The sequence below is a fragment of the Megachile rotundata genome, chromosome 7 (genome assembly GCF_050947335.1).
Source record: "Megachile rotundata isolate GNS110a chromosome 7, iyMegRotu1, whole genome shotgun sequence".
NCBI lineage: Eukaryota > Metazoa > Arthropoda > Insecta > Hymenoptera > Megachilidae > Megachile > Megachile rotundata.
Window position 1 is genome coordinate 18,109,753 of NC_134989.1, and position 24,669 is coordinate 18,134,421.

General features: G+C 48.7%; 1 protein-coding gene across 3 annotated transcripts in view; it reads right to left on the reverse strand.

Moving 5' to 3' along the window:
* dac (dachshund family transcription factor) overlaps positions 1-24,030 on the reverse strand; it is a 147,711-nt gene extending 123,681 nt beyond the window's left edge. The window contains exon 1 of one of the 3 annotated variants that reach the window (XM_012297463.2): positions 21,867-24,030. In XM_012297463.2, the coding sequence (XP_012152853.1) occupies positions 21,867-22,651 (785 nt within the window). In that variant the 5' untranslated portion in view covers positions 22,652-24,030. The remainder of the gene's footprint in view (positions 1-21,866) is intronic. The other 2 variants (XM_012297464.2, XM_012297465.2) reach the window with 2 other exon arrangements.
* Between the last annotated feature and the right edge of the window lie 639 nt (positions 24,031-24,669).

Consider the following 24,669-nt stretch of genomic DNA (forward strand, 5'->3'; position numbering starts at 1 on the left):
GTAAGGTTTCTATTCTTCTTTTCTTTAGAAAAGATTCTTGATTTCTGCGCGAAGATTAGTGCTACGGTTCCGTTAGTGACGATATAACGAGAATCTACTATCGCAAAATCTGAGCGCAAATTACTCGACAGCGTCAGCAGCGAGTAAAGCGTAAAAAACAGCGGCGATAAATCGAAGCGGAGGACGAAAACGCGAAGAAAAGCGTCGGAAGAATTTCGTTTCCATAAATAATTCAGATCCCGTCCTTCTCTCCGGCTCTGTTGGTTAGCCGAGCTTTCTTTCTCGACCCCGAACCATCCAGCACGGGCCTCGTTTCTCCGTCGAGCGGTCAAAGGGGAGCGATCTAAGAACCTAATCTTTTCGCAAAAGGGTTTCCGGGAGCACCTGAGAACCCCGGTTGGAAAAGTCTTCACCGACACCCCCTAGATACTTAATTCCATTTTCGCCTAATTGGACAGTTTTATTAAGGGATGCATATTTCAGATGGCGTTTTTATTATGTCTATTGGGAGCGAACCACCTTCCTCGACGTATAACGGGGAGAGACGCGGAGAAGATAGAAGGAGACTCGAGGGGGTGGATTGAACGAAAAAAATTAGATTTCAACCCTTCGAAAAATATTAGCACGCCCTGGAAAACTCGTGACGGAGAGGGAGAGTAAGAAAGACGAAGTTGCGGGGTTCACGCGTAACCCTTCACCAAAGCGCGAGTTTCCTTTCTCTTTACCCGTGCTGTTATTGTCTCGAGGATTAAAGGACGAACGCCTAACATCGCTGGAGCAACCGTGACCCACGAAATCTTTCTTTTTATATCTTTCTTAGGTTAATAAGACGAACCCAGTGGATTAACAAGGGAAATATTCGTCGAAAATAAAGGTTCATTTTTCGAGCGTATCTTCGTCTCGGTAAGACGAAACGTTTAACGCTGAAACGCTGGTACAATTTCATCGACGGGAAAAAAGGTTGAATGTTGTTGCGGGAGGGCGGAGAAGAACGAAGAGAACAGGGAACGAGATAAGGTGGGAGAAATGGGCGGGAGGGCTTGTATAAATTTTAATAAGCCTCATTCGCCGACCCTTTGAGCCCAGCGAAATGAACGAATTAAAAGTTTCTGGCGTTTTAGTGGTCTCGCGGTTGACATTTCGGCACGCGCGACGATCGCCTGGAATTACAGAACTTTCGTCGTTCCGAAAAACGCGCATCTATTCAGAATACTCGTCCGGGAGGGTTGCGAATTACTACGCTCTTTCGCAACAGCCCAAGTAATTCGTCTCGAATTAATTATTCGATTCTACTCAAAATATTATTAAAATGTTCCAACCCACGCATCAAGCACCGAATTCTATGAGAAAGTACTGCAGGCATTTTTCGAAACGATAAAAGGTCAGATCCATTTTTACGAGCCAAGTTAACTTCGCTAACGTGCTCATATCTGTGAAAATAGTGTTCGAGAACCGCGAAACCGTTTCGAGTTTCCGAACAGCGGTTATCGGCACGCTTTCGCAAGTATTCGGTAATTTCTCGTGGAAGCCCAAGACACGTGTAACGTTTCCCGCGCGAAATGCGAACGCGAGCAACGCGTTCTTACCCTCGGCTCCTGCGGAGCGGTGCGGAGCAGCGCGAAACAGCGCGAATCGTCGAGGCGAGTAGTCGAGTAAGATTTCAATTAAAACAACCCCCCGGCAAGACGGGGGATTAGCGATAGCAATCCGTTCCGTGGCGGGCTACGAAGCCCCGGTTATGACACGGCATAAATATCAATGTAAATTACCTCGGTGCTCGCGCCAACGAGATCTTCGAAGACGCTCGAGTCTCAGCCTACGCGTTCCAGACCTTTATGAACGCAATCATCGCGCGATTTTGCATTTATGAGGTTTAAATTGCTACCACCTACCGTCTTATTGCTATCACCGCGTGTCACAACCACCCGTTCTTCCTCTCCTTCGAGTGTCTCTCTTGTTTTTAACCCTTTCGTTATGGCGACTCATTGGATAATTTTCATTCGTCGAATCTTAAAGATCTTAGAGGTGACAAGCATTATTTAGAGGCAGTATCAGAAACGATGCAGCGTAATTACCTCGAAACGGTAAATCGAGCGAAAAACACGGAATTTTACGTGTGCATTGGAAATCGTACGTCCTAAATCTTCGCGTCAGCGTGAAAGAAGAATTTCACGAAAGGAACGCGAAACTCGTCGAAACGCGAGCCGTGAGCACGAAGAAGGGAAAATCGTCGTACGAAATCATAATTAACGGAATTATGTCGGGAGTAACTCGATACCTTTAGCGAGTAGGTAGAAAGGGAGTCTGGCAAGAGATGGAGCAAGGGGATCGTTGGACGAGGCTTTCGAGGGGGCTTATACGTCTAACGTAAGAACGAAGGGTTGCGAGAGATGTATCCCCCAACTAGGAGGAGTCGCGTACACGCGTTCCCGTCCGCCTTTAATGAACGTAATGTTACACGATATGCGCGAGCGAGCTCTACTACTTTGCTATCTTGCAAGAGATCTCTCGGACGGGCTTGCTACCAACTTCATTCTTCTTCGGACGCGGGAAAATATAAAATAGAGGAATTTACTCGAAACACCGGGATACCTTAATCTTAATCTTCACGGCAATTATGTTCAACGCTGTTCAACAACACCAATGCTACCCATCCGATGAATTTATACGTATATTAACCTTTCTGTCAATCCGTAAGTACATATATTAATCTTCATGTTTATTTATAGAGTAACGAAACACGCGCACGCACTCGAATGACAGCTTCCACGAAATATTGCAAAATCGCTTACAATCCTATAGTCAGCCCGGGCAAAAATTCTAGTTGCAACAATGTACGCCGCTGGTAGGAGCACGAGGCATTTTCAACGATACGCTCGACAGTTTAAGCCCGAAAATCGTGGCGCAAAAAATCGGATGATCTCTGGTCGATGCCGCAGAAGCGAGAAGATAATTGACGCTTTTCGCGCGTAGCTACCGGAGCTCCGGTATAAGGGTGGCAAGATCTCGAAGACTCGTCGTTGCGGAAAAAATCCGAAAAGCCGTCGAGAGGGGAAGAGAAAGGGGAGATCCGTGTCGGTGTCAGATTCGGCTTGACGGCGAGAGGCTTCTCTCGCTACCACGGAAGCGGATAGGGCCGCGAGAAAAGAAAAAAAGAAGGGACAAACCGAGAGAAAGAAAGAACGAGACGAAGAAGAGAAGCAAGAGGGCGTTAACTGAACTTTAATGGAGATCGTAGATAAATCGTTCCGACGGACGTTGAAAGAACTCTTTGACGGATTACGCCCAAATCGTATCTATCCGCTTGTTGCGTCTCTGTCGGAACGGAGCGGATCGGCGCGGCATTTACCTGGAGCCGAGAAACACCTCGGCATACTTGGAACCAACGGAGAGGATTTTCTTTCTGGGCGACGACGACGACTTTCCTCGAATTAGCAATCGGCGAACGAGCGCGGCCGGGAAAAGGAAAAGAATGGGCCAACAGAGGGAACGAGAGAAAGGCGTTCAACAAGTCGAATAAAAAAGCTCATAAATAAAGAGGAGGAATTCTCTCGCCCTGCTCTCTCGAACCACCCCTTTTGGCCTTCACCCTCTACGCCGTCTCTCGCACCCTCCGCGTTTCTGCGAATGTCCCCGCGGACACCTGTTGCTGCGTTTCGCCCTCTGCGAGCCACGGCAAAGAGAGAAACGAAAGGGGAACAAAGGAATCGAGGGCTGGAGAGAGGAAATTGGAAGCATTCGCTCGATTGCTCTCGTGGACGATTGTCGCGCCATGATTCAACGCCGATTCGTATTCGACGCACGATTTCACGGAAACCGAGGGGGATTCTATCGACGGACCAGAGAAAAATGCTACTCCTCGGACGAAGGAAACTCATCGAATAAACAACTTCTCTCGTTCGACTAATCGTACATTGAAATTGTCGCAATCTGCTGTTTCGTCGCAGAAACAACGAACGGTCTTAGAAAATCCTGGTCGAACAATCGACGAAAACGAATACGGTATCGATCAAACGATATTTACATTTTGGAAATAATGCCACGAACTCGTTCGACAACCTAATAAAATGCCGACACGATTCGGACAACCGAGCCACGAGTTTTCAGGGGCAGCTGCTGATTTGTGATAAATGGAATCCCGAGAACGCGGACCCGACCGAGGGATATTACGCTCTGGGGCTACCCGCTAATTACAGGGTGGCCTCGAATAAATTACAACCCGACGAAAACGCCAGCTCGTTGGTGTTACGTCGCGTTATAACGCAACGAGCTTATTGTCGCGGCGAGGAACGCGTCGATTCCACGCGTGTTATTAAAGAAACGTTCGGAAAACGCTCTATTCGCGCGAACGAAGAGCGAAGAAAAATCTTAGCCCGTAGTCGTTTCGTGCCTGAACGGTTACCTAATATAAGCCAACTCTTAACTCGCATCAAATATTCCATCTCTTTAAACGAGTCTCGCGTTTCTCGAGTTCGAGTAATGAGAAGCAAAGAACGAAAAAGCGATCTCGCTGGTTCCCCGTCCAACAGAGGATACGGATATCGTTCCGTCGAGCCGGCTCGATTACAACTTTTTATTGCATTTCCATTTCGTTTCCCGACCGAACAGAGAGCGAAACAAAAAATGAAGAAGAGGGGAAGAGGGCAGCCTCGCGAGAAAACTCGAGCACCGGGAAATTGCGAGCTACGGAGATTATTCCGAGGATCTGCTCGAAAAGCGTAAGGGCGTATCGTTTTCGCGAGAAGGCTCCGTCGAGAGCGGGGGGAAAACAAGAGGGCTGAAGGGCGCCGCGTCTCTTTTAGTCGCGCAAACGTGTCTGAAATAATTCGGGGATGCGTGAAATCCAGGCTGGGTCTATTTGTCGCGATAATCGGGGCGTGAGCGATTTCGTGGTTCGAAAAGCGGAGGGGAGAGAAGACTGGTAGGCGAAAAAGAAAGAGAAGCTCACGGGACGTTTGGGGTGCATTTTGCGCGCGACAGTTGCCGATGGCGGTAGCGTTTGTTGCCGACCGAACGGTCCACCACCCGTCGAGCGATCGACGGGGGCGAGAAATTGGGCACCTCGAGCTCGCACGGGACGGGGATGCGAGCCGTCACCCGCCGCGCGATTACGCGACGCGATCTTTCGAGCACTTTCGAGCGTGATTCGGGACAAATATCGGATTAAAAACGGTCGAACGCGGCCGTCTGCACGGAAAACGCGGGAACTCCACTCGGCGAAGCGTTTTCCTGGAGGAAAATTTAAATCGATCCCCTCTCGAACGACGGTAATACGTGAACGGCCGTACGTGGAATAGGTTTAGGCGATGGAAGAGATTAAAAGCGGGTGACGGTGACTCGCGTTCTTGGCGAATTCGCCGAGTTCGGGTACCGCCTTCGTCTTGTTCGAAACATCGCGACATCGTCTCGCAATTAACAGTCATCGTTGGACGGTCTCGGGTATCCGGCTCAGTTTTCCCCGGATCGTTGCGCCGCAAGAACAAACTGGAACGATCGTAAAACCGTGGAGAGGAGGAACGGCAAACAAATTAAACAATGGACGGTTGGCACGTTGTATCTCACGGAGGAGAATGGTCGCGGAGGACCGTTACGCATGGCGTCCTCTGCCGATCGAGAGAACTCCTCGATCCTGTTACTTCTTCGTACTTCCCTCGCGCCTCCGTACAACTACCATTCGTTCCGTGTGTTTTTTTCAGCCACGAGATTATCGTTACCCGGTAATTAGCGATTACGTTGTTGTCTTGCTTCCGTACAGGGAACGTGTACGGCACGGACGAAGATTTTCCGCTCGAGCCGCAAGACGGTACGCGCGCGGGGAACCGTGCGTAACGAATCGCATGCTGGAAACCTGTTTGTCACCGTGTTTGAAGGGCCTCGTCCGCGAACGAAGGCCGGAACCGCGTGTCACCGATACACCGTGCTTCCTCATACATTATGTATGACCGTTGCTTCTTCTCTTGCTCGCTCGCTCCTTCGACCGATAACTTCTCGCGTCTACCGACTTACATACGCGCACGCTCCGATATTTTTATCGAGAAATTGCCCGAAATCGTTTCTGCGCTTTCGATCGAAATACCCTTGTCTCCGTGAAATCGAGAAAAATTCTCGACGACGCTTCGATTATCGATCGATTCGTTCGTGTTTTAGTCACTAATTTCAGTGGAATAATTTATACGATCGGTCGTTGAAATAACAAGCGTTCCTGCGCCGATTTACAGCTGGGTGAACGTATGCTAGAATCGCAGAACCGCTAATTATACGATTAATTATACTTCGATTTCCTTTCAACGTTTTCCTCCGCTTCGTTATGATTCCGGAAACAAACCTGCGAGCACCGTATAATCATGCAACAATTTTTTTTCGTGTTCGGTATCACGATAGAGCATTATATCGCGAACGAACTGGTTGGAATCCAAGGAAGAATGCTAGCCGAACGAATCGGGCTATCCTATCGAGACGATTTCGGTGGTTCGAGCAAAGGCGAGCGGACTCGAGCGTGTAACCGCGTACGCGTTAACGCGGCGTTAACTTATTCTCGTATATTAATGAGCGCACGAGCGCCAGGCAAGGCGAAACGAGACGCGCCTACTATGTTCCCCTTTTAGCGGAGGTAGCTAATTAAGAACGCCGCGAGATTTCTCTGTTCGACCTTCCAGCTGACGCGTGCGATTTTTCTCGTCCGATTTCGTACTTGCCTCCTATCTTTTTCCCCGTTAAATCCCAGCCAGCTAACCCCTTCGCTTCGATAAATACTTTTTACTTTCGGTCCTCCTTTCCCGAAAGCACGCTCCTTCGAAAAGAATCTATCTACGAGTCGAACGCCAAACTAAATCTAAATAATCGCCTACCAACAAATTTGATTTTAGCGAAACGGTTAAATTTTCTTTTTACAAGCGCATAAAAGTTTCGCGTAGAAAATAAATGTCTACTTGCTGAGAGTATTTTAAATGAAAAAACCAAGATCTCGTGAAATCCGGTTAAAATTACGACGCACCTTCTTCTCTCGTATTCTTCCGTTGTATTCTTTGTCCGTACACGCGGAAACAGAGAAGCGGTAGAGAGAAAAGATAGAATCGAATCGCAAACCGCAAAATTCACACAGAAAGAGATAAAGCTTGGGCGTCGCTGCGATGCAGGAAAGAAAAGGTAGATGTAAGACGAAAACGAGGAATAGATGTTAGATATATCCTCGACGCGCAGCCAACAACCCGAAGAATCGTAGTCGCGCGTTGTTACCGGTGTCTGCTTGTTCCTACCGTTGCTACTGTTCCTACCGCTCTGACGGTTCGTATCATTAAAACGTAATCACTGCCGTTCGCTAACCCCGGCAATGCTAATTTCCTCGTTAATTAATGCCGAGTCTCATTGTGCCTCGCGTACGCCTGCAGCTACGATTATTCGCCTAGCACCGGCGCTTTACGAACTAACTCGATTCGATGCCGTGTGCTCGTAGCTTCCTCGTTTTATCGGCATTCTCGGTGCCAACTGATCCGCACGACCGACTCGTCCAAGGTAAGAAAAATCATTTTTTTTTTCACTCGAATATACTCGTTGAGTAATTCTGCGTACACGGACAAGTTTTCTCCGCTGTTATTTGCTAAGGAAAACTTTAATTCGCGTCGATGAACGCGAACTTTTCTACGGGCGAAGACGAAAGTACTCGAGAGCGGACAAAATCGAAAGGAAACGGAGGAGAAACGTAGAGTACTCTTTGATCGCTAATTACGTACTAATCGTAAGAGTGGGATAATTGCGACGCGGTAAAACAATCGAACACATTGTCCGGCGCACTCGAACGGGACCGGTGCGTTTCTTGCGGACCGTTGCTTCGATCCTCGGTCGGTTAAAGTACCCTCGAAGGTGCTCTCGAGAAGAGTGCTCTGCTTGGACGCGGCCGATCTTCCTCTGTCCGAGACACGCCGCATTATCGAACGCTAAACGGTCGTCTCTCGGCGACGACAATGCATCTCCCTCTTCATCCCCGTTGCAACATTTGTTTTGTTCCCGCAGCCACGACAACGAGGCCCATTTTGATGCTCTCCTCGAAGAAGAATCATTGCTATTCTTTGTCGCTAAACGAAACCGGAAGGACAAACAGATGGTCAAGATGGAGGTAGAAACAAAGAGACTGTCCCGTGTATTAACGTCGAGCGTAAATAACATTTAAAGGTTGGGTCGTCGAGGAACGGGAGCGGCGGAGAGAATCGCGCGGGATCGATTCCAGGAACAGCGAGATCCTCCCGAGATCGGGACCCCTTCGATCGGCACGATGTCGATCAGCTGGCCCCGCCTTTTGTATACTTGGCTGACGGTGCAACTTCGACCCCAACACCGACCAGTTTTTTAGCGAATTTAATATTTATACCGAATGACTGATGACCGTAATAGAGAAACGGGGTTGCATTGTTCGAAAGGCTCGTGTCATTGATCGATACGACGCTGTTCCCCGTGGTTCCACAGTGGGAAAGAACGGATGGTTTGTTAGGAAATGCGGGAAACTGAAGGAACGAACGACGAATTCGATAAAAAGGAACGCGTTAGATTTCACGCGAGATTCTTTAGAGAATCGGTTTTCGACAAAAGACAGATGCAACGCGTTATACACAGGGAGGATTTATTTCCAAATACGTAACGCGTTAACGTGTAAAGTAAATACTCGATAGATTCGCGATGGAACATTTACCCTTTTCTTTTCCATTCTCGATTCCACAGATTACCATCGACGAATCGACTACCTGCGGATTCTCTGTTCGCCACCCCCGCTGTTCCAGTGTTTCAACGAATCGTTTTACCGGTAACCGCGTTGAATTTCGTTCGTTCCGTCGGAGTGACGAGTTTTCGACCCCTCGAACGGGAATAAAAGAAAAAATTCTCCTCTCTGGAGGAACCGAACGGTTCAAGCCGGGTCCGGGCTAGCCAGGAATCATTAACGAATCATTATCGTGCACTGTTCGAGAAACCTAGACTAGACCCCGTGAAACAAAACCATTAATGATTTCTATTTGTATTCGTTTGTTGGTTCGTTTAGCGAAGAGAGACAGAGAGGAGGTGAAATAGGGCCCGAGAGCCAAGTCCCCAGTGAGTTATGTGAGAAGTTCGCTTATTTTCGTTAAGCCGAACTCCCGCGGCGCGAACAAATCGTCCGTCGCTGCCGCTTCGAGACCGAGCTTTGTTTCTTCTTTCTTTCTGTTCCCCGCTTTCCGATTCTTTCTCTGACCAGCGTTTCTTCGACCATCGAAATTACCATTTTTTTCCCGCCCCACCAAATCAATCGTCGAAACAGATATTTTTCAATTTTCTTTCGTCGCCAAAACGCGCTCTTCAATTATACTAATAGGTATGATAACGCGTAAATTATCGCCGTGTACATGTATATTTCCTAACGATACTTTGAAAACAAGGACCGGAAAAAATCACGGTAATGATCAAAACATATTAAACCGTATAATTATCATGACAATCACGCCTGCTTTTTATTAGAATTCGAATAAAAAATGGGTTAAAAGAATGCAATTATTCTAACGACCGATTAACATATGAATAATGAGCAGCATAAGAAGAAATATAAAGTAGTATAAAACATCGATTGACACTGGTGAACGTCGATAATTCTCCTGGCAGATATTAATATCCATATTAATCGTTAAAAAGGAATTTATTATCGTTGCTCGATCTTAATTAGCGTGATAATGAAGGTGTAAACAATAACCCGATGAAAATATCGCGGACTTTTGCAATGGACAGGAGAGAATGGTCGAAGAGTCCGCAAAACGGAGGCAGGAAACGCGTTGTTCGAAAAAACAGATATTCGATGGCTGTCGAACAAGCTTCTACCACCTATTCTCCGCTCGTTCCTCCCGTCCGTGGCGACGTTAGACTATCGTGATTTGTTCCGTCTGCACGAGGGAGCAGAACGAACTCGCAGCTCGCTCGAAAACGTTATTTATCGTCGACGGTACGCGAGCAGAAGCGCCTAAGCCAATATCGTTAACGGCGCCGCGGATGTTTTCGGGTTCGTTGCTCGCGCCGAAATCGTGGTCGCGATCGTGAGAGGCAGGACCACCGTCTCGTCGGTTCATCTGTCAAAACACGCTTCTCAACTGCTATTTATCGCGATTTCAAACACGTGGGCTATGGCGATTACGACGGAGAAACGCAAAAAACAATTCGCGTTCCGGTTGAACGCGAACAACTCGAGATGATCGGGTGGCATGGATTACTGGAGCAAGTCACGCTCCTCAACTGGTATTTATCGTGATCCGAAACGCGTGGACCGTGCTTATTACGGCGAAGAAGCGCAAAAAGGGAATTCGTATTTCATTTTGGACAAAGCTATACCGGAATACAAGGTATGCAAATTCGTACGTAAAGTTTCGTTTGGTTTTGCAAAATTTCCATTCCATTAATTTTCATCTTACCGACAAATACCTACATCGGTCTAAAACAAACTACAAAGAAGAAAGAGGAAAAATAGAAATGTAACGTAATTTATAAGTCGAAAACGCGGGCAAGACTAACACGCGAGCGAAACGTTGCTGCGCGGCAAAATTTCATCCGTTGACCTCCGATGCGGCTCGTCCACGATTGATAGATCCAGACTAGATTTAAATTTCAACTGCAGGATCGAGTGAAACGTACGAGGAGAGTTTCTATACCTGAATATACCCTCTGGAGGCACTGACAGAACGCGTCCCGCCCACAAAAGTAATCTCGACCTCGCGAACAGAAAGAAGAAGAGAGCGCCACACCTGATTCATCAGCGTGGAATAAATCGAAAGACGGACCAAAAACAAAACGAGCCACCGACGCGTACTTCGTTCCCTCTTGTCCACCCCCTCCCTGTTGCCCATTCCCCATTCCCCCTAAGCCAACCCCATCGCTACGAGTAGGAGCATCGTTTCGTTTCGTTTCGTTTGTTTCGTTGCACGGTGATCCGAGACCCTTTTCTCCGTGTCCGATTCCGTCGGTAGAACACGAGCCAGCGTGTAGGTGTACGCAACCTTCTTCTCTTCTCCGTTTCTCTCTTGCTCTCTGCCATGTTTGCCAGCCACTCGGCCCAGCTACGCCCCGACCAGTCGTATATAAATTACCTTTTTAATTTCCCGCCAAGACAAATGATTTAATTTATTCTATCAATTATTGCCGGGATACGAATAGACGCTTTGCCAGGGGAGGAGGACTTGTTTGGTTTTCATTTCGATTCGTCGATAGGTACGATACTCTCTTTTTACTCCGTGCTCTTTCTCTCCTTCGTACCTTCGAGCTTGATTCTCCGTCGATGACTCGACGAAGGTACTAATTGAGAGATAGACGGTGGCGTACGATATCGAGGCAGAAACACGCGAAACGTTCGACAAAAGAGGTAAAGACGTACTTTTGTACCAACAGACGGGGAGTCGAGACTGCTCTCGAAACCGGTTCAACGTGTGTCCCGTCCACGTTAGGTCAGTTATTCAAAAACTGAAATATCGCCTCATTAACGGCAGCTCGTTTGCGAACTCTCTCAACAGCGAGAATACGCGCTTCTCTTCTCTAGTCGTCGCTCGACCTGCTCGCGTTCCGCTTCGTTTCGCGTCGCTCGAACAGATTCTCGCTTACTCTCGCGAAGATTCGGTCAACTCGCGAGTCAGCTTCGCGGTCAGATCGGCGCCAATTAATCACCGTCCCGCGCCGTTAAGAGACCAATTAAGTGCCGCTTTTGCAAGTCTGATTGTCCGTACGTGCGATCCGCGAGCGTGTACCTGTTAACCTGGCCCGTTCGTGCTTTATCTATCGCGGCGAGCTCGAATTAAAATGTACTTTATGGCTCGTGTCGGCCGATAACGATCGTCTTCCCCCTCCATTTCGTCCTCGTTGCCGTCCTCGTCCTCGTGTTCGAACAAGAACGATGTTTCTCGCGTTCGAAACGCCGTTCATCCATAATTCAGACGGACCGCCGCGTCTTGGACGCGCAGCGGAAACTCGAGATCGACGGGAAGAGTTCGGATCTCGAGGAGAAACCGTGAAATCGCGAATCGGACGCGATATTTCGCGACGACGAAGCACTGTTCGATCGTCCGCAATTTCTTTCGGTCGAACGGAAGACGAAGCGGTAACGAGCGACGTTGATAAATAGCGGACCGCTCGACTCGGAGAACCGGAGCCCTTCGTAATTACACGTCTATGCCCGGTGTCGATCGCGCCTCTCGCGATTGCCCGGCAATCGGTAAATGTTCCCGATCGAACGTTTTCCTTTCCTCCAACCCGAACGACCATTTCATCCTTCTAAATAAGCCACGTTTTTCCAACCAATTATTTCTTCCGCGAACACTCGACAAATTAATCCTCGAACGAGTAGATCCATCGTGAGCCAGATCCACGAAATTCCATAAAAACCAATCGAACACTCGTAACTCGAAATTTTGCGTAATGGCTTCAGCTCGTAAAGTGTACCGATCGAAATTCTTCTCGTTGCTCGTCGTTCTCGAGCAAGAAAGAAGAATGTTACCGTCGATACGAGACGTACATCCCTGCCACGTAAAACCGGGACTAGATGCATCAACGTCGGCGCTTAATAACAGCTCGCGGTTCTTCGGGACCCACGAGCGTAACGACGACCGTGAACGCCGTCAGGTAATTCGGTACAATGATATAATTACTCTACACTGGCAATTATTTCGATCAGTCGTATCATAGAGGAAGATGGGGTAAAAAAGATTGATTAGCTTTCGCGATGCCCTTCGATCACCGATAAAATAAATTTTCACGACTCTACGGCTGTTCTTTAATAAGCGTAATTTAGCAAATTTAGCAAATAGTCGAAATTCGGAGAGTCGGTAGTAAGATTAGACAATGTCTAGGAGAAAACGAGTTACCCTCTCGGAAGGTGTACAGTACGTATGTCGAGGCGTATCGCGTAGGAGAAATCGGCTCGACGTCGAGTGCTCGAATGCTCGAGTGGCGGAGTGCTCGAGGGATCGTTACTCGCGAGAGAGTCCGTGAGAGGGCTCGCGTTGATTGACGCGCGACGTTACGCCAAACTCGACGGCACGCGAGCCAAGCAAACGACGCAACGGCCTCGCTTTAGCTACCGATTGGTAGCGATTTCGCCTCGGTAACTGGCAAACAATCCCGATTCCGGCTGAGATACGTGAACGACAGGGTGAAAGGGGGTCTTGTACGGACACGATCAGCCGCTATCCGCGTTTCACGAATCCCACACACGGTTAGGAACACAGAGAGAAAACGTGCCGATTATAGTGTCTACTGGTTGCTACCAGATTACTAGATTACAGTCGTTCATCGATATGCTACCCGATTTGAACGAGTAGCTTCGAGCTAGCGGCTCGTTTCGATCCGTTCGACGTGCTCTATGGAAATTCCGATCCCTCTCGACAATTTCGCGACCCCGTCGACTATACGCCCTCTCGAAGGCATCGTTGTCGAAGAGGTCCGTTGAGAAACCGCCAGCGAATCCCACGCCAAAGATAATCTTCTTAGCCGATTAACACTTGTACAAGCTTCGATTGCTCTTATTCTTTCTTCCAATTTATTCTTTCGAATCTTGACAAACTTTTTTGTAAGTTGCAAAAAAAAATTGCTATTTCTCGAAAATCTAAAACGTCGCGTTCAGTGGTCGACGAAACGAGACGAGACGGAGCAAGGTAAAGGCGAGTTCAGTTCGAGTGTAGTTTTTAACGGTCTGCCTTAAAATACCGAGCGTCTAGCAGGGAGGTCTCGTGCGTCGTTTAATTACCGTGTGTAACGAGTTCGAGTGGTTGCCGTGCGCACGAAACCCCTCTCTAGAAAGGGGTGCGCGATATGCTCGCCGACGTCGTCCACGAATCACTCGAAATTACCGAGTACCGTTTGCGATCCCCTTCTCCGCCTCTTCCATACCGTGTTTCTCTTCGCCACCCCATTGCAGCGCCTTTCCTCCTGTCTCACCCTGCTAACGCCACCCCTCGCTCCGCCTTATCCGACCCAGCCCGGTTTCTCTACGCGTTCGTACACTCTGCGTTGTGTATTCACCGTTTCAATCCACCAGATAATCGGTGCAATTACAAAACCTCCCCTACCTGGAAGGGATGATGGGTTGATATCGTTCTCGCTGCAGACCATCGTGCTTTTTCTTCTTCGGCCCTGTCACAAGTTCTCGTCGATGCGTTTCGTCTCGACCGAACTGGACTCGTTTTCATTTCGTACGCGTTTATCCGAGACAGCATCGTTCGAATATTTAACGTTTCAATACGTTTCTAGAACTCTGCATATCCGCGCGTTAAACTTTCCAAATCAATTTCTTCTAAAACCCGTCTAGAAAATCGAAGACCAGATAAGAAAAGACCGACGAGCGGCAAGCGAGAAAAATAAAGAGCCGAGAGTATGCGGGAGGTTGTCTTTCGGGAAGGGGTCGGAACAGAAGAAGGGTAGGCCGCGTTGATACGACAAGGGTAGAGGTGTAGGGCTAACAACTAGATATCCAGGGCTCTCCCTACGAGTCAGCTGTTTTAATGTGGGTCACTGGTTCCTACGAAACAATCGATTTCTCTTCGTACCTTAACTAGTCTGGTCGCGACCGTTCCACCGAACAATCGACAAACCGTCTAAAGTTCATGCGTCGACGAATTTGAAACGATCGCGCCGTATTCGTTGACGAGCGTTTTTAGTTTTATATGTTCGCGACGCAACCGTCCCACACTCTATTAGGGACCATCTGACACCTCGGGGTATCTCGAGGAACGATTCGCGTTCTCGATCGATCGCGTTTGCCCATTTTTCATCGAATCCGTCGATACGATCTAGCAAAAATCGCGATAACATCGAGAGGAAAGAACTACCGTTAAATATTCCATCGCCTCTTGTTTGGTCATGATTTATACTGTCCAACAATGGATGAACGCGAGAGCAGATGGCGCGATTTCGACGTCGTTACCAACGTTTACCCTTTCGTCGAAACTCGTTGAAAGGTCGTTCGACAGAAAGGACAACGGAAGCTGAACTTTTTCGCGCCTCTTCCGTGGAAAAAACTCTGGAACTATGTTTACCTTGGAGCGACAACGCTGCGGTGCATATACCGCTGCAAGACATGCACTGCCGAGGTGCACACACGTATACACAGGAGAGTAAATACATATTTATGTAGTAGGCGTAACTCGCATCGTTGTAAGAACAGCAAGTTCCAACGAACTCACTGACCCGATAAAAAAGTCGAGATACGACTAAAGCTAAGCATTCGTGGTCGTGCGATTCGCGCATGTATGCACGCGTTGAAACGAACGATTGAATTGCAGCCGACTTAATATACGCATTCATAGATAACCAGGTTTATAGGTATTGTAGACTAGACAGACTGGCACGGTATCGAAGTGAAAATAAAAAAAAAAACGAAGAACAAGGCGGCCAGAAATGAAACATAGGGAAGATTCGAAACTTACAATAACTATAAAATACGGTAATTAGATTTGAAATGCGTCGCTATGCTATATCGCCACACGTTGGATTACCATGCGTTAGATCGGTACGCGTTAAAATTGTACGCGTTGTATCGTCACGCTTCGTGCAATTACGTAAAACTCATCGCGTTGCGATATCGCGCGTAATATCGCTTCGCGTTAGATCCCCATACATCGTATCGTGAAGAGATTAATCGAATTCTTCCTATCGTTTCTAATTCGATTCATCGGTAATTAAATCCTTTCGTCTATTTTTAAACAAGGTTATTACAGACAATGTCTTTTTTCTCCTAATAGACAGGTACTTATCAGTATGTTTCAGAAAAACTGTTGCCGTTGAACTACACCCACTTAACGCAGCTCCTCGACTGCCTTTTTATAAACGCATGTATATATGCATGCACTTATTGTATTAAAAATATGATTGCTAAATATAGCTGAACGAAGTTGAAACGCGCGTTTCACAGGATTAACCGAGCTTGTAAATTAATGCAGGATGAATAGAGAAAAAATAACAGCGCAGAGTAATAGCAGAGTATCCAAGAGTTACGCTCGCGGATTCCCAATTAACGTAACAACGACGACGTCACACGGTATTATCATATGATCGAATCTAGATCGGTTAGACGAAGATACCGCGAACCGAGAATTATCGAGACAGTCGATAGATGAGAAAAGGTCGCGAACGATCCAGTGGCACGAACAACAGAAAGAAGACGAGAAGTCACGGAACGGGAGCCTGGCGCCGCGCCACGCCGCACCGTTTCGATACAATACCGACCCCTCCGATGACTTGCATCCGTATCGGCTGCATAAAGAGGAATCGCCGATCCTAGCCACGGGCGTTTTCGTTCGGCTTTCTTCTTCATTTTCTTTCGCCGCGTTCTTTCTTTCGAATTTTGCTCGTTCGCGAGCAATCACCCGAGTATTTTCAATTTTAATATATCCTCGAGAATTCACGAGCCTCCGAATTTCCTAACAAATTGCCTATGATATGTGTCGGATCGAACCGAACGTTTTACAATAACCGTTATAAATTGTGATGCGCGTTGTTACTAAACATTTAAAATAGTACCAAGATAAAACACGTTTAAACGGTGGGTAACGACTTGAAAGCACGCGAATGAAAGAATTTGAAAAAAATCGAAAAGTAATGTTAAAAGACCTAAATTGCGATAAAAGCCGAGAGACACGGTGTACGCCGAGCGAAAATCTTAGTTACGCCACTGTTCGTATGGAAAGTAGTACGATTTCCAAATCAAAGCGGAAAAAGAAGGAAGAAGGAAGAAGATCGTTCATGAAATAGCTGGTTTTCACAACGAACAATTATTGTGTAGTTCGAGCACGAGGTTCCCGTGGATCCAGTCTCGATCCATTCTCCTTCCATTTATCTTTTTCCGCGGGGAAGTTATCCGCTTGGCGATTGTATCGAATACGGCAGCTGGTTCGGTGCTTTTTCTTTTTTTTTTCGGTTTCATAACCCACGCGTACTCAACCGGTCTGCTAGCACAGCTTTTATATTTTGAAGGGCTTCTATTACCATTGTCGAGAGGATCGTTTTTTATTTAGATATACGTGCACGTTTTGACGCATCGATACTCTCGCGTTTATCGTTACTCTTCAATTTCTTCGCGAACCTACTAAACGAATCACCTAGTTTCTCCGAAAGTCTGTCTAAAAGACACGCGTGTTACATGTTTTATTGTCGAAGTATTACGGCTTAAATGAGAAAAGTATTTATAATCAGATTTTATCTTATACGACATGCCCTCGTCATCGCCGTTATAATAAATCCTCGTTTTATACGAATTTTCTTTCCCTAACTCGTTTATTTCTATAAAACTTAAAATAATTTAATATTAGCGTCATTTTAATTTTCGACACGATACCAAACGCTTTTATGTACATCGGGGGTAATTTATGTTTAATAAATTCCACATTTCGATGAGAGTTTAATTATTTTTGGAGATTAACTTGCCAGTCTCGATACAAAAACCTTAATTTTACGAGTATCATTCCCGATCCTTCGTTCCCGTCCCGAGATTTCCCTTCTCCTAAAAAAATCGATCGAATTTTCTTTCGAACGTCGCTGCCGCTACCCTCGTCGATTCTCGAACCCTAGCGCAAGGACGGTAATTCTCGGTAATTAATAATCCGCAACAAGTAATAATCGGCCGAGTAATCCGACCGGTCTGCCGCGACAAGCAACCTCCTTAATTCTAGATAATTAACGTAAAGACAAACAAGAAGGATTAACTCAACCTTCTGGTTCCTTCCTTTCTCTTTATTTTCATTCGTGACGCGTCTCTCTTTATACCGCTGCCTCTCGGTAATTTCGTTTCGTTCAACTTTCTTTCCACCCCAAAGGCTTCGGTCGCTTCTTTAAACGTCCGCGCAACGGCTAGCTGGACGCTTCCAGGAATTACTTAATTTTTCCCCGAGAGGAAAAGTATCCGATTTCTTGGTTGAAAAAACGCGAACCACCCCTCTGTAGCGTTACGGAGCACGGACCTCGTCAAGGTGCACGCTTAAGACCCTGCATCGAAAATTAGAACGAAAATTTTCAACGATCACTAGGCGAACTTCGAAACGTATTCTAGAACGATAGGAAAAAATGCGGGATACTTTTAGAACAATATGTATTTTCGTTCAGGGGATCAGAGGTCCAGCCTGGCCCCTTTCCCAGTTACGCCAATGCACAGGAACCGTTTCGCTGGCGCGAAAACGCGAACGCGTATCCATTTAATCGGGCCTACAGTCTCGAGATACGATTGTGCATAAGCGCACAGCAACAACGAGAAAAGTTGGGAGGTACGAGCGAAGAAAATAAATATTAATAACGATGTTCCTTCTTCCCCCTACCTATACCGCGATCTTTCTTCGTTTCTCTTTGGCACGAGCATATTCTTTCTCTCGGTAATTGTAAGTCTCCTTCTCTGTCTCCCTCCCTCCCTCCCTACCTCTTTATGCAAGCGCACTCTCGTTCCCTCCTCCCGTTAGTCACCGAGTGCGCGTCTGTGCATTGTTAGACCCATTACGGGAGCCAATTAATCTATGCACAATTTTATAATTAAACGGCTAATAGCGCATAGAATTATAGTCCAGGGCCGCGCGCACTCCCACGTATCCTGCTGCGTTCGTGGGTTACGCGGCGAGAAAGACGCGTTGTGAAAGACTCGAAGGAAGAGGTTAGGGAAAAAAGGAAGGAAGAAAGAAGACAGCAACGAGGAAATCTCGCGTTCGTGCGCCAACGATATTTATCGCGATCCTGCTCGCGATTTGGTACTCTGCACTAAAGTGCGCTAGCCAACGACCGGACAACTTTCTCACAACTTGTCGCCGAAATATCTTTTCTAGAGCGAGCTGCGTTGCTCGATATTACCTTGAAATATCCGAAAGAGTAACGAGACAATTAACGCAAAGATAACTCTGTTTGACAACGAAACTATAGGGTATTAAATGTAGCGAAACCTGTGCAGCGAATTATACATCGAAGTCATTGTACCACATATTTTACCGTTAAGTTTCGCGCGAATTTGGCAAACCTGATCGACGATGCATTCGAACCGTACCCTAAGTATCGGATAATAAATGCGGCAAATATAGGGAAAGTGGAATTTCATCGATCATAGAGCTCAACCGATTAAACTAACGTTCATCGAGGAACTCGATGATTTTCCATATCGGTATAAAACGTAAGCGGGACACGCTTCCAAAGATTCGAGCGATCTTTTCACCAGAGCCAAACAAATTGACGAGGATAATTGGCTCCGTTCTCGTTAGAGAAGCGTTCATATATGGCAGCAATTAGAAAAGCGAAAGAAGAGGTACGGAATCGGGGACACAACGATCCAAACGACACGAGCGTCGCGTCGCGTGGGCAGCTTCGACGAAGTTTCGATCGAAGGTCCGAGGGTACGCGAGATGGCCGTGCACGAGAGGTGAAGCGGCGTGGCGGAGCGTTGCAGCGCAGCCGGCGCCGCGCTGTAAACCGCAAGAAAAATCCCGCTGAATTATCGGTGCGGTTCTCGGTGCATGCTGTTGCATCGATGGCGATAGAAGCGGCCGGAGGAGCGTGTAACTGTGCGGGCATTGAATCCGCGTCGGTGTGCAGCCCCGTTGCCCCGGTGTTACCGCTGCCCGTGCATTATCAGAATGTAACGACGTCAGCGGTACACGCGACCAGACTGGACCACCGCACACACGACGACACCGAACACACCGGTCCGCGTCTCTTAATCATCCGATTTTTCCTGCTGATCCTCCCTCGCCGCCCCGCACACCTCCGCGCTTCGCTTGTTTCTCACCCTCTGCCGATATGCCTCCGCTCGTTTTTCCGATCGATACACGAAAAGCCAGGATGCGAGGCGATTTTCGAGTCAAGGTGGGATCTTCCGTTGGATCGTGTTTTTCGCTTCTAACGGGAGTTTCAGTTTCGCGCACATTCTCCTCCTGCCACGAAGGTTCTCTTCCAATATCACTGACTGTTTTGCGATAGAATATTTATTTCTCCCTGAACAATGCTAATGCCTCGACCGTGATAAATGGTCTCAGAGATATTTCGAGCAAGGATGTCGACTTTGTTTTTCGAGCTATACGTATAGAGTATAAATAAATATGATCCTTTCAAGTGGAATTTTAGGTTTATTCTAACCTAACATCGAGAAGCCTAACCTTTGGATTACGATCACATGCAATTTACATTCTAACTGTAATATAATGCCATTAATGACAAATAACCATTGTGATACGATATCTCGGTATTCGAACACGAACGATCGGCATACACGTAATGCCTTAATCGTTGAAAGAACTTTGTTATTACGATCGTTTCTGGCTCTTTCGACTCGACGAAAATCATGAAAATGTTAAAAAATATTGTATTATCGTAACTCGATAGTCGGGGGCTTTATAGATCGTAGTAACTACATAAAGGATAAGATGGCAATCACTGTATACTTTATTCTATTAACAAAGTATAAAACATACATGTTTCGTTTTAATTAAAACTTACAAATTAGTACGTAAGTACGATAGCACGCGCATAAAAAGAATTATTTATTGCGAACGCTATAATGACTCGGCTCATAAAGTAGTAAAACACTACGTCCTCGTAACATTATCGACGTAACTTGTTTTAGACGCAACCACGCTGGATCGAAGCAAAAGAATTACATTTCCCTTATCGTAACCATTACTTTTCAGGCCACTCTTCACTTTTGCTTTTCTTTCGCGAGTGGGGAGCGAGGAAGGAAATAATTTCTGCGGCAGTATCTTCGAAAGCCGTCGTATCAGGAGTATCCAAAGACTAAAAAAGATCGATTCGATAAAAGAACGAACGGAGAAATAAGAGCAGAGGCGAGAAGAATGGCCCGCACGAGCCGACGGCTCGTTCAACTCTGTTCTTCGACTGCGACTCGGATTATTTGGATCCCTATCCCTACGACTTTCTCTTTCCTTCAGTTTTCTCTTTCTCTCCAGTCCCTCTGCTTCCGTCCCTGTTTCATCTAACCGCTATCCCTCGGCCCTCTTTCTCTTTCGCCCTCACCGTGTCGCGCTGAATCCGTTTCCGTTGCGACTACCGCTGCGCGTCTCTCGCTGCGATGTAATTGTCCGCCGTCGCGACCAGTTTTCTCACCGATCGATCTTTCGCGGACCGTGTTATCGCGATGGATCAGAAGTTTAAAACGAGATCGTCCGGAGACGCGACGAAGCTACGTTGTCGAAAGTTCGTTCGAGAGGCTCGGTGGACGCGAGACGCGCGACAGAAGCGCCGAGTCGTGGACAATAGTTTCGCCGATCCCACCGGATCCCCTCGTTCCGTTTACCATTCCGTTTCGTCTGCCGTCTAACTCGTGGGTGGGGTAAGCTTGTACTACAGCCACTTCTCTCTGTCTCGTCGGTGGGGACGATTCATTCAGAGAAACTGCCGTGAAAGGGACACCTGTTGGCACAGAGGCCCGTTGACAATTCCAGATGCAAGGGCACGTGCCTTTGCTCGAATCTCCTGCCGTCCCTGTCGCGACAGTACGAACGAACGAGGGAGGGAGAGAGAGAGCGGGAGATAGAAACGAGCCAGAAAAGGGAGGAAGAACGATAAAAAGCTTCGGGAAACGACGAGAAAACGGTAAAATCACCGAGAACGGAGATAGTCCTCGAGAAGCAGAAGCCAAGGCACGATTAAAATATGTTTGTTTTTTTCATGGTCGACCGGTAGCAAGGTAAGGAACGTAGCTGGCCGAAGATAAAGTGCTGCCCAGAGGCGACACCGGGCGTTATTAATACACGCGGGGATCGTAGCTTCCGTTCTCTTTGGAGCGGCTGTTAGGGGTACAAAGAGTGATAGTCGTTTTCGCGTATCGTCGCGAGTCGTTTCGTTTCGAAGAAGATACATATTATCTAGGTAGTAAAGTAAGGTAGCCGCGATACGCTTACCTGGCCGTTGTGCAGTCCCTGTAGAGTATATCGAAGTCCTTGCAACTGAGCAGCTTGCATCGATTGACTCCTGGCTGGATGGCTCCGAGTCCGCGTAGAATCCTAACCTGTTCGACGTTGCACACCAACGGCACTATATCGAGCCTTTTCAGTTTCGTGTAGACGGTGTGCAGGCCACCGACGAGGTGTTTGAGAAACAACTCGAATGCCTGCGGCAGACAGAGCATCGTGTCCCCGGCGATGATGAACGCGGCCACTTTTTGACCGCGATAGTCGACCAGTTTGCACTCGTTCGCGGTAGGATCGCTGGTGCTGATCGGTGGCGGGCTATTGTAGGACCTCGGGGGTAGAACCGCGTGATGGGCCGCCATCAGCTCGAGCGGCGAGCCATGGTGACCGCTCAGCATGCCACCGAGTTGACCGAGTAGTCCGAGTCCCGGTGGTGGTAATCCCGGCATACGGGGCACCATACCTGACGGTGCACTGGGCGCTCCTCCGGCGGAAATGGGTGGCGGGCTTAACGGAAGTCCTTGAGGCGGCGAACCTCTGGTCGGCGATCCCGGCGTGGGAACGCCGCGATGCTGTTGCTGCTGCGATTGTTGATCGCGGAGCTGGTCCCGCGGATGAGGTTGCTGATGAGACGCCGGCGGTTGATGCTGAGAGCCGTGGAGCTGTTGTTGCTGAGCTTGTTGGGCCGACGGACTGTGCGGATGTTTCGGGCTGCCGGTTACGGGACTGGCGCGACTGCTGTGATCGGAAGCGCTATCCATCGCTCCGTGATCCATCGGCCGTCCAAAGAGCACGCGTCTATCCGTTGTCGTCGACCACCTCCCTCTCGATATATCGTAGCGTTCCCTCGAAATGTTGTTACGGTGTCGCGAGGAAACACCTCGCCTCGGTTCTCGCCACGTGGACACCGCGAGATACGAGGATCACGACACCGCGAGTCTCAACGCATGCTAAACCGTTGATCTCGTTCGAACGACCGCCCGGCTGCCGGAACCAGCCGATCAGGCGCGTCGCGTCGATCCAGGATCGACCGCGAGACACGACCTCACTGTCACTCGAGTTAACCGTCGCCTCTCACGGGGCAAGTTGGACCGTGTACGCGTACCTAACGATTTCACTGTGCACAACCACTCGAACAACCGTGTCCATGACAATCGGCAATCGTCACTGGATGCCGGCCACGATCTCGGCTTCGTTCTGCTCGCGGACAGGTCCGTGCCCCGCGTGCTGGCCGGCTTCGCCCGAGGAGCAGCCGAGCTGCCCCTCGCCCAACCTCGATCGACCACCCGCGAGATATCCTCCGGGACAACGCGTTTCCTCTGCTGCTCGTTCACCGACCAGATCGGAGCAAGCGACGATCGGACGACGCGGCTGGACGGCAGGTTTCTCGCGAACTCGAAACTCGTCGGCGACGAGGAACGCGAACACGACGGAGCCGATGCCGCGACGCGACGCGTCGACGAATAACGCGCGACGCGCACGATCGCGACGAACACCTCGGCAACGAGAACTACGACGACTAGAAACGCTGTCGCGGCGCGACAGCGATCCCGAGCACGACGACCAAGACGAACACAACGACGACGACGACGACGACGACCACGACGACGACGACGACGACGACGACGACGAGAGCGACGGCGGCGACGACGACGACGACGACGGCGACGGCGGCGACGAAAACGGCTGCGGCTGCGGCTGCGGCGGTAACTCGCAGGGACGCGCGTCGCTCGTTCTCAAAGTGGCAAACGCTCTCTCGGTCGAGTCGGGAGTATTTCCCTACCCAGTCACAGATGTAATAAATAAAAACATCAGTGGGAGCTCGAGGAACGGGGAGGATGGGCGTTCTGTGCGCGCAACCGACTATCCGGTTGGCGGAGCCGCCAGGGTGGCAGTTCTCCCTATTGGACGGTAACCTGGTACCGTCGACGCCTTTCCAACCTTCCCTCGATCGGTGGCGGGACGAGCGAGCGTTCCCCACCACCGGCAACCTCTGCCACCGACGACGCGCACCGACGATGCCGACCGGGACGATTCCGGGGGCGACTAACACACGGAGACATCCAGACGCAGACGCGAATCTCGACAAGACAGTACGATTCGAACCTACCGCCGATCTACGCGCTGCGAGTGGGGATTTCTTCTTTTTCCTCGCGACCTCTCCCTCCATGCCACCCTTTGCTCTCGCCTCGCCTCGCCGCGCCGCACCGCGCCACTGTATTCCTCGCCACTCTTCGTCTCGCCTCGCCCCGCCAAGCCGCGCCACCCCTCGCCTCGCCTAAACCTAACCACCTCCCTCGCCCCACCCCACACTGCCCTACCCTTACGGTCCTCCTAGCGTTTCGCGTTTCGCGTTTCGGTTCCTTCCCTTTTTCGCAGTCACGTTCCTTTCTTCTCTCTTCCCTTTCCGTTTTTTGCTTTCTTCTACTCGACATACCCTCCCGTTTCTTTTTCTCTTCCCGTTCGCGATTCCTCTCTCCTTCGATTTTCTTCCCTTCGCCAACCCCTCGTACTCCCGAGCTTTCTCTGTCTCCACCGTCTATCGTCTTCTTTTCTTCCAGTTCGTTCTCGACTCTTTCCGATTCTCCTTGCATCCGAACCCTTCGGTTCTCTCTCTCTCTCTTTCACTCACGTTGTCTCTTTTTCTCTTCGTCGTTTCGTCTCGTTCCCCTTCTCGCGTAAGAGAGACCTCTTCGTCTTACGGCTGCCTCCCACTTGTTCTCGCAACCTCTCCTCCCTCCTTGACTCGCGGTTCGTACGTTCTCTCGGAGTCGCGCGAGAGAGCGCGACCGCC